Source organism: Rhagoletis zephyria, unplaced genomic scaffold, assembly GCF_001687245.7.
Source record: "Rhagoletis zephyria isolate East Lansing unplaced genomic scaffold, Rhagoletis_zephyria_1.1 Rzeph_scaffold_07121, whole genome shotgun sequence".
NCBI lineage: Eukaryota > Metazoa > Arthropoda > Insecta > Diptera > Tephritidae > Rhagoletis > Rhagoletis zephyria.
The window spans coordinates 21,891-32,763 of record NW_016164204.1 but is presented as its reverse complement, the minus strand read 5'-3'; the positions used below and the strand labels follow the sequence as shown (position 1 = coordinate 32,763).

Below are 10,873 nucleotides of genomic sequence, written 5' to 3'. Positions count from 1 at the left end.
CAGGGGTTGAAATTCACTCGGAAGTGAATTGCAGAACCTGCCTGTATATCTATATCTTTGTTTCGATTTTTTTTTCTGATTTGGAAAATAATTTATTTGATTTTGGAAATTTGTTTTTTTTTTTTTGGAAATTTGTTTTTTTTTTTTGGAAAATGATTTTTTTTTTAATTATGGAGATTTTTCAAATATTTATAAAAAAAATATAAAAGAATTAAATATTTCGAAGCATGCATTATCAAATTTTATATATCAACTCTTGGGGCGGGCGAACTCACAGTATTTATATGTATATAATTCACATCTTTTTATAGTGAAATCTACGCAAATTCTATCACGGGTCCCAATAAAATTAAGTCAAACTAAGTTATTCTATTGTGGCTGCCTCCATCGAAAGTTGGAAAGAGACAGGCACACTTAGGCCGCAACAAGCCCATTTGGTACCGTTATAGAGGTCCTGTTCTTAAAGGTGAAAATCTGATGAAAGTCAAAATCGTCGATACTGGTCGCACTCAGTACAACCCGACACTCAAGATGGTGGAGATGGTCGACGGGTCATGCGTGGGAGCAGTGGCATACATAGGTGATGATGATCTACAATCTCGTCATCAAGCAGTAGTCCGTGATAACTCACAAAAATTTAACTACCATGAATTCAGCAATAGCGCTTAATGTATGTATATATCAAATTATGGCGCAAGCAACCTTTCAGTTAACAAAATCGATTACTCCATTTTGCTAACATCAGCTGCTAATCACTGCAGCGCTACTCCATCAATATGAATCACAGTAGAGCTGAAGATTAACAAACTAACGCCGACTTAAGAAAGAATAAAAAAAATATAAAAAAATTCAAGTTCATTTCCCTGCACAAATCTAAAAACACGAAGCTAGCAAATCATAGAAAAGATAAAAAAAAGTTTCAGAAAGAATGCAAAAAAAGTAAACGCTAATTATTTTTTCAAGTATAAAAATTTTTATTTTCACATTGGGTTTGGGATGTGTATACATGTGTGTGTGTGAGTGTGTATGTTGGTGTAAGTGTGTTTTAGGGTCACAGGCCAATTAAATTCTCTCATAAGTGATAAATTAAAAGTAAACAATTAAAGTAAATGTAGACAATAAAAATAAAATGTATTAATAATGAAAAAATAAGTTTAAATTTACATTTACGCTAAGTTTATTTTTACAAGTTTATTATACATAGTGGTGTTTTATTCTTTTTCGTTTTTTTTTTAACTAAAATTATGTAATTTTAGCTAAGCGAAGATAGTACAACGCTTTGCTTGCTTGCTTATTTATTTATTTATGCTTTTTATTCATGGTTACTTTATTGTATCTGTAATAAAATATACATATAGTATTTATATGCAAGTATGTATTTACAAAGTGCTAAAAATACACAATATTTATAACAAAACGCACTTAACACACACACGCACACCTGCGTCCAGATCACCGACAACACCCGTTGTGCATCGTCCACAGCTTCAAACAAGAAACACAGCAACAAGTATTTAATTAGGTATGGCATCGGGGTTGGGTATTTGGGTTAGTCGATGGGTGTGTGTGTGTGTTGTATATGCGGCGCTCACTCATTTTAATTCGTTCGTTAATTATAACTTTAATTATATTTATGTATTACTAAGTATGTAGTTATAAAGGATTATTAAATTTCATTTGATTTATTTTTTTTCATTTCTATTTTCCTCATTTTTATGTTTTTTGAAACTTAGTAAGCTAGTACCAAAAATTTATATACATACTACATATTTACAAAAAATGTGTGGACATGTATGCGGCGGCGAACGCGCAGGTGCATATTTCAGGCACACTATTACCTTTTTATTAATTACCTTTTTGATTAACCACAGCAAGGGCAGAAGTAACAATGAAGTAAGAGAGGAGGGAAGCGGCAGTAGGGTTAAATTATTTTTATTTGTAATTTGAGTACACCAATTAACGATTTCTATGCCTGCATAGAAAGCGTGTGCAACAAAAAATCAAAATAGCAGATTTGTGTAGACTGTCAATAAAGCAAACATTGGCGCGCGGGCGCACGCACGTCATCACCGCCGCCAACACCACACACCACTAGCGCTGCTACACTTACAGCACGCTGCTGAACTTGCGGTTATTTCATGTAAAATTTACACTTTTAAATTAAGATTTTTAGTTAAATAAACAGGGATGTTATCTACATAAGGGTGGTACGATCAATATTTTTTTTTTTTTTTTGAAGTTTTATAATAGAATACGTTTTATAACTGTAGGCATAACTTTATAATTTCCATGTTTAGTTTTTTTATTTTAGATTTTAATTTGATTGTGTATATCAACACTTATAACTAGTTATTTTAATGCTATTAATTCAATTTTTTTTTAACTTTTATTTTAATTTTAATTTAAATATTCAGGGCTATCACTGAATTCATCGCAGCCCGATTTTTCGTGAATTCTTCGAAAATTCTACGAAATAGTTACGAACTTAGCATATAATTCGAATACATAACGCTTGTAGCAATTCGAATTCTGCGAACTACGATTGATTCAGCAATAGCCCCGATTAGCTTTTCTTCAGAACTAAAATGTACGCATATATAACACATTTATTTTAACACACATACATATTTTTACGCTGATTTATTTTAAACTGTTTTGTACTATTTTAGAAATTTTGCAGATTTTTTTTTTATTTAATTTTTTTTTCAACTTTATTCCTGCCTATTCACTGCCACTTAATATTATTTTTAAATTTTTAAAAAATTTTATTTTAAGTTATAATTTAAGAAGCACTTAATTTACGTTATACATTTATGTACATATGTACATAAAGGTAAGTAGCGTTAATTTTTATAATTTTTTATTAATTTTTAATGCGCCGCCTCCATTTTCGCTGTAGTTGAATAATGACTGCGTGTTAGATTGTAGCAGTAAAAGTAAATTATGTGAGTATGTTGAAAAAATGTATGAAAAAATATATTGAGGTTTAAAAATTATGAAACTGGTATAAAAACTAAGCGACTAACTAGAATGTTATTGTTAAAAAATATATAGCTTCGACACATCAAACAACTGGAAAGCGCAAGATTGCCAAAAGAATTAAGCATAGCTCAATTTGTAAGGAAAAGCCTGAAGTTTTTTTTGTTTGAGACTGCTTTAAATTTCATCATAGCTTCCTTAAATTGTTTATTTGTGTCGAATTTCTAAATTAAGAATTATTCTTAAAGTAAAAAAATAATGATTAAATAAAAAATAGAATATTCAGTTGAATTTTCCGGCGGAGTGTCTTGGCATTCTACGGACTTTTTGTTTATCTCTGCGTTTTCTGAGCATTTCAAAGGCATTTTTTTTGCGAATTTTTTGTTTTGAAGCGGTTTAAGGCGAAAAAATAATTGTTGCCAGCCATCGTTATCAGCGCACAGTTTGCTTAATTCAATATTTCTGCATTTTGCATTTTGACTTTTTTTAATTTTTTTTTCAGCCGCATAACGAGAAAACCAATTTACGAGTTTTTTAATGAACTGTTGTTATTTTTGCTTTGTTTTTCCAAGTTTTTATTTTATTTTTCTCTTTCACATACCCCTCATATACCCAAAAAATGTAGATAATGCTTTGAGCAACAAAAACAAAGAAATTTATATATACACTGATGTAAGCAGTTGAGTAAAATTATAAAAAAAAAATACTTTGCATTGACTTATATTAAGTATACGCTGTGGATTTTGATTATATTAAATAGGATTTAGAGTACTACAAAACAGCATGGAAATATATAAAATAGTAATTGTGTTTCATATACATAGCTCACGGCTTATTAACAGAAATTTTGAATTAAAGAGAAACTGGAAAATGAGTAATGAAATAATAAAAGAAAGGGAAAATAATTAAATAATCCGAGAGCTTGAAATGTTAAATGTACGCACAGCGATTCATTTGCCATGCTCTTTTGAGTAACAGCAAGCAATGATTTTCTAGATAATGTTTTATGTAAATAGCAGTATGCGTTTTTTTTCAGGTTTTGAAACTAAAAATAACGAATTAATGCAACATAAATATAGAGGTTTTTGTGGTCATCAAATTAATATACAACAAAATCCAATCAAAAGCGAAACGTAAAGTTGTAAAGTATTGGATGTAAACGATTTGACGCTTATAATTTCCTTTTAAAAAAGTGCTAACTATGGTGATCTTACAAGGAAAAGTGCTAAATAAAATCCTGCTGCAAAAGTATTTCAAATAAGCAGAATATAATTAAAGATTAGCATTGATGTTTTAAACAAAAACTTCGCTGATTTGGCACGCTGACAACATCAAAATGACTCAACGCATATTTGTTTTCAGCATTTACTGCTTTACGCTTTCTCATTGTAAACTAACATTAATTATTTATATTCATGCTGCAATTAACTAATTTTAATTTATATTATTTATTTACATTTAGCATTTAACTTCATTTTAATAATAAATTTCTTTATAGGCTGTTAAACTAAAAACTTACTCTATATTAACGTCTGTGGTATATAAAGCAAGTATGTACTATGTAGGGGTATTGAAAATTCATTTAACATTGTTGCTGCTAGTTTGTGTTAATATTTAACTCATAAACATCGCGCTCCAACAAGTTGCTTATTTCTTTTCGATTCGTTTAGTTATAAATTTTTGTCTAAAATTTTTGGCTATTTTTTCAATTCTACTCTGCCATAAATAAGTACATATACATATGTATGTTACAAGTAAAAAATTAGTAATCTCAAGTGCAACAGCAGACTGGTTTAAGGAAAGATAAAATTTCAAATAATCGCTTTAATATTGCATCTTTTGCTGGTGTCTTCTTGCACTGGCGCTACTGTAGTACTGCAGTTCTTACTTGGTTTATTAGCAACCTTACCAACACATTAGATAAATTGCTACCATATCTCTTTTAACCAGCACATGAACTTTTTTCATTTACTTTGCCTACACCATCTTGATTCCTTCACGTCGCTGAATCATTGCCACTTCTCACCGCAACAACTGTGGCCTCATCTCTTGATGGAGTGGCAGCTCTCGCCGCATTGGCAGTTGTTTCTGCCTCATTCGACCACTTATGACTTGAGCTGGAGGTGGCGGTGGTGCTTGTCGCCCGCTTACTTGTACTTGCGCTACTGCTACTAACACAACCTCGTTCGGGACTTGCATCTCGTGATGATTCCCGCGATGTCGGCGATGATGATGAAGATGAAGAAGAAATTTCTTCAAGACAATTGTCCAAATTGTCTGTGGACGAGATGCTGTTAGTGCGATTCACATAGAGATCACAATCTGAAATTTGTGAGAGTAAAAGGGGAAAAGTTGACGTTAATTTTGAGGTTATAAAATTATTTTTAAGCTCTAAGCTATTGATCATCGACTCCTTAGTTGATTTGCAAAAGGATATAGAACACATAAACGCGTTTTTCAAAGAGCTCTAAGTGTTTAAAGCAATGAAAAGGCAACTATCGACGCTACTTACCCTTTTTAAGACTTGCAAACTCACTGGCTGCGCTGCTTAGCGATGATACACCCTTGTTCATGTTTCGCAGTAGCTTCAAACGTTCACATAGCTTTTCTTGTTGCTTTTCAAGTAGTGTAGGCGCGGCGCTGAACTGGCCTGAAAAGCAATATAGTTATGTTATTGGTATTTATAAGTTAACTAGCCGGCCACGGAATTTATGCATATGTATGTACATTTACGTATTTGGAGAAGGAAATCGTATGTCATCATGTACTTCGTTTATTATATAGATAAAAAAATCTTGTCTAAATCCGTTCAGTAGCGTGTTTAACTTATCTCGCCTTTCCCTTATACTATGTATAGAAGGTAGTAATTTTAAATAGGTGGCAACCCTACTCAAAAAATTAAAGTTTTTGTTTATGCGAAGGCTATGGGCCATGCACTTTCATTTGGTATCTCATTTCTAATCCAACGAACGGCGATCTTTTAATTTTTAAACGGGTGGCAACCCTATTCAGAAAAATAATACATTACACATCCAGAGGCTGTCTTTTTATTTGACAATGACGGTGCAAAACTGACGCCTACGCTTATTAGAATTGAATATAGTAATTTTCTTAACAGGTGGCAATCCTATTAAAATTCTAATTATCAATACAGAATATATTAGAGAAAATCTCGTCAAAATCCGTTCAGTAGTTTTCGCGTACAAAGAATCTCGACTTTCCTTTATACTAAGTACATATATAGATTTTCTCATGATTTTTTTTTAATAAAATTTTTACAAATCTATACAGTTCAATTCATTTTTAATTTATGATTATTTTACGGGGTTTCTTGAAAGCTCACTATATTTTATATAGCGTTCGTTTTTAATAATAAAGAGATGTGACTCAAAATTTACGTTTTCGGAGATTTCATTATGCAATTAATAAGCTTGGCGAGTAGAATATGTTCAGTCTAACAGATAGCCAAACTTACCAAGTAATGGCGAAGATATATGTATTTCCATCTATATTTTTGTATACCAACAGTATGAATTGATAAAACATTGATTACGTTTTCCCACAAAATTAAAATTTTGAAATACTTCGTTATATTATTAAACGTGCGATATTTCCCCACACCAAATATTCATATCCATAACACTCACCTTTCCTGCCATCATCTTCGTTATTCAGATTTGTCGATGATGTATCACTCGTATTGCCACAACTGCTGCTGCCGGTGCTGCTGTTCAACAGCCCCGTCACATCATCGTATGAAGCACTGTGACGCTTATGGTGCTGCTCTATCTCGGATCCACTGTGATGGCGCTTGCGCTCCGGCGAATTGAGTGTGTATTTGTTGAGTGTCAGCGTTGTTGGCGAAGAGGACAATTGCCTGGCCATCTCCTCAGGCGAAGCATTAACAATACTGTTATAAGCTTGCACGAAACTGTTGTTCAAGGAATTTGACATCAAATTGCTGGCGTTGCCTGGTGTTGTTGGTGCACTAACCGACGTCGCTGGCATGTCGGGTGTACCAGGCGTTGTCGCATCCGATGACAACTGCATACGTTTACGATACTCGTTGATAGAAAGTTTGCGCTTCGGCGCAGGTGGTGGTTCAGGCAAATTCAACTGTGGATTAAGACGCGGGTCATGGCTGGCTGTACGTGTGAGCGGCAATTTCATTGGTGTTGGCAATTTACTGACTACCGGAGCCTCAATTGCTATAGCTGCGACGGATGAGTTTTCTACAACAGTATTGCTGTTACTGGACGTGCTGCTATTCGTTGCTTTTCCCACGCTCTGCAGCAAGCTGCTTGTGTTGCTTACGCCGCCGCCACTTATATACGCATGTGTCTGCGACACGTAAGCGCCCATTGTTGTGCTATAGCTTTTTACTTTGGTGTCCAAGTACTCAGATAGGCTTATGTTTGCTGAGACAATTGTCTGTGCAGCGTTAACTGATGTGCCAGTGGTGCCGGCCAACGGCGTCGCTGCACTGCTCAGAGTTGACGACACTAAGACGGGAGAAGTATCACGTAATTTACCATAAATACTGTTATACGTCGAGGCAGCGGTATTGTTGGCAGGGCTGTTACAAGCCAGCAAACTGGCGGGTCCAGCCTTAGGAGAATGCGCCGCGAGCGGCATAGTGGCTGCGCCAACAACAACCGATGGTAGCGGCGGCGGTAAAGTGGTTACACAAACGCCCGTCGCTGAAGACATCGTTGGCAGTGGCGGCGTGTGCGATACCGCAGCGGCCAAATGGCTGAGCGTGGGTTGCATTGGAAGCGTCTTCAGTAGACTATGCGTCGGCTGCTGTACAGAGCTGGATGGTGACGGCAACGCCGGCGTTGGCACATAAGTGGCGATCGGTGTACCCATAGAAGGATCGACACTGCTGCAAGGCACCGCGCCGATGCCGCTGAAATAGGCAGCCATGAGCGGTGGTGGTGGTCCGCTCACAACCACATTATTGAAATGAGGTATGGCAACATGCTCGCGCACATACACGGCTGGCGGCAATGGTGACGCGTGCGTTCCTGGCAAAATGCCATTCTGTTCCGCTACAGACGTTTGTTTGTGTATTATAGTCTCTTTTTGCTGCTCTGGCACCCCACCGCTGCTGTTGCTATTATGGCGGTGTCGACTGCTGCCGCCTGAAGAGGAGGAAGACTCGCGTCGTTTGCGTGCTGCCGCCAGACTACTGCTGCTATTACTCGAGCAGGTAGAGCTGACCATTTCATCACGACTGTCACGGCTCCCGCTATCTTTGCGGTGACGATTGCTATTGCTTGTGGCGGCATTCACCAGGGGCAAATCTTTGGTGAGTTCCTGCTCAAAGTTAAGTTGACGCTTCTTAGAGATGGGTGGCGGTGCCGTAGGAGTGGTAGATGCTGCGGCCACAACTGATTGTAACACTGTATTCGTGGAATTCGAGGACGAAGTGGTACGATGGCGATGATGATGACGTTCTTTATCGAATCCACGCTCCCTGTTGTTGTCACGATCGCGGCGCTCGTCACGATCCTTGGAGTCACCACTCCCAGACGCATTGCTGTTGCTATTTGAATTGTTGTAGCTCGCAGAACTATTGCTGTGTGGCTGTTGTTTTGATATCGACACTGGTGTGGTGCCTCCGCTCACCTTGCCGCTGCCGTAATCCTTTTTATGCGACGATGATAATTTCTTTGAGCAGGTTGAAGGAGTGGACGCGGTCAATTTGCCGCTGTGTGACAATGAACGGCTACTGCTACTGTGCTGCTTACCGCTTCGGTCTTTTTTGTGCAGCTTCTTCGCCGAAGACGAGCCGCTGCTGCCCGAATTGGTAAACGACTTCGAAGTTCCACTACTGTGCTTGCTGCTGCCGCCGCCGCCGCCAACGCTTTTTGCAGACGCCGCTTCATTGTGAGTATGTGCATGTCCGTGGTGACTGTGGTGAGAAGAATAAGCGCTTGCGGTCGACGATTTGTTCTCGCCTAATTGCTTGGCACCTTTGCTCAACTCTGCTGTAGAATTGCTACCGATTGCTGTGGCTGTTGCTGAATTTGGCTTTGACTTCTTGTTGTTGCGCGATTGTAAGATTAGTATATTCTCCTTGTGGAAGGAATGCAGGCATGCTTGGATGTCATCATCGGTGAGCGGCACTTTGCGTTCGTTGCTATTGTTATTAGTAGCGTTTTGTTTGCGTGTCGCGAGCGCGGTAGATGCACTACTTATATTGCTGCTGCTGTTAGGCGGTAATGCTGTTGGTGGCACATTTGCGCCAATTACACCGCTGCCAATGTCCGCCGCGGTAGCCATGATATTGGGCGAAGCCGCGATCGTCGGCAATGCGCTATTGGAATAGACAAATACTGACGCACTGGTTGTTGTTGTTATTGCTGCTGCTGTTGTATTTGTTGCAGCGACTGGTGGTGTTGTTGGGGGCGTTGTTGCTGTGGTAACTGGTGCCGGCGGCGGTGGAGGTGGCGGCTTACGTTCAATAGCAGCGGCAGCCGCTGCTGCTAAAAATGTCATACAATTTGGATGAACAGCAGCTGTTGTTGCCGTTGTTGCAAGTGCTTGTGCGGCCGGTTTGATGTTTGCGATCGAAGTTGTTGTCGCGGTCGGCCTTGTTAAGGCAGTTGGCAAAGTAGCTGCTGCGTGCACAATATTATGGTTATTGTTGTTTCCCGCGACGCTAATGCTAGCACTTGCCGTACTTTGTTTTGGCATTTCGAACATTCGCGCGGCCAATGGCTTGAGTAACGAAGTTTGTTGTGGCTCCGGCAACGAACTTGTAGATTCTATGGACGACTCCAATTTTGGACGTTTATTTAGGGGTTCATCGGGCGAAATGGTACTGATGCTACCGCCATCGAGCGTAAGCAATTTCATTTGCGGTAGCTGAGTTGGGAATAGCGGCTTTTCATCGGCTGAAATTGACGTTTTATTGTGTGGGGCGGAGTCCAACGAATCCATAGATTGCTGCGACTCTATCTTAAAGGACGACTTTTCTTCAGCCGCCAGCTGTAATTCTTGCTTCGGCAGGGTTATTTTTTGATCCTGTGCACATGGACTATATCGCTTACAGTCCGCTGAATTGGAAATGTCAACCATGACTGGCTTTATATTTTTCTCATCCTCTTCTACATCCAATTTCACCTCAACTTCAACATCAGCTGCCATTGCTGTTGACATTGCTGTTTGCTCAGCAGCTGCTGATTGTGCTTCCTCCTCCTTCTTCACATGCAACACTACCATCTCTTCAAATTTATCACCCGCCAAACTCTCTTCGCGCTCTACATCGATCTTGACATCTTCGCCACCACTGGTGTCTTCCGGCTCTATTTTTACCAAATTATCCTCGGCCGCCAGCATTTGTTGATGTCCTGGACTGGGTGAACGCAATATATCAACATCATCATCTTGATCAATGATCATAGGTTCGGGTTTCATCTCTTCTTCTGTGGCTGTCAATCGCTCTGCCACGTCTTGCTCCTCTTTTGTAACAATTTCATGGTTAATACAATCTTCGGATGCTCGTTCGTTTGCAGCTATCGTTGTGTGAGTTTCATTAACGCTTAAGCCACCTACCACATCTACATCGTCGCGCTCTTCTTCTTCATCATAGTCCTCGTCGTCTGCTTCTCCATCATCACTCGACCCAGCCTCAGTCTTCATGCCTGCTACTGCACCCCTACCACTCACATTCATTACATCCACCTCCGTTTCGGTACTGCCTACAGTCGCCAAATTCGTCGCCTTAGCATCTTGCTCTGTCGCGCACCCACCCGGCATTGGTATTTCAGATTTTACTAGTCCAATTATTGGCGACTCGAAAGATATATTAGCACCTCCACCAGCTGCTGGTGAGTGCACAATGCTGCCTCCAGCATCGTCTTCTTCCTTCACATTGCCACTGATG

At 38.8% G+C, this 10,873-nt stretch overlaps 1 protein-coding gene across 1 annotated transcript in view; it reads right to left on the bottom strand.

Moving 5' to 3' along the window:
• Nucleotides 1-4,279: 4,279 nt before the first annotated feature.
• The window catches only part of upSET (SET domain-containing protein upSET), a 28,478-nt gene continuing 21,884 nt past the window's right edge, over nt 4,280-10,873 (bottom strand). The window contains 3 exon segments of the mRNA XM_017629826.1: nt 4,280-5,301; nt 5,492-5,629; nt 6,627-10,872. Coding sequence (XP_017485315.1) covers nt 4,976-5,301; nt 5,492-5,629; nt 6,627-10,872 — 4,710 coding nt within the window. The 3' untranslated portion in view covers nt 4,280-4,975.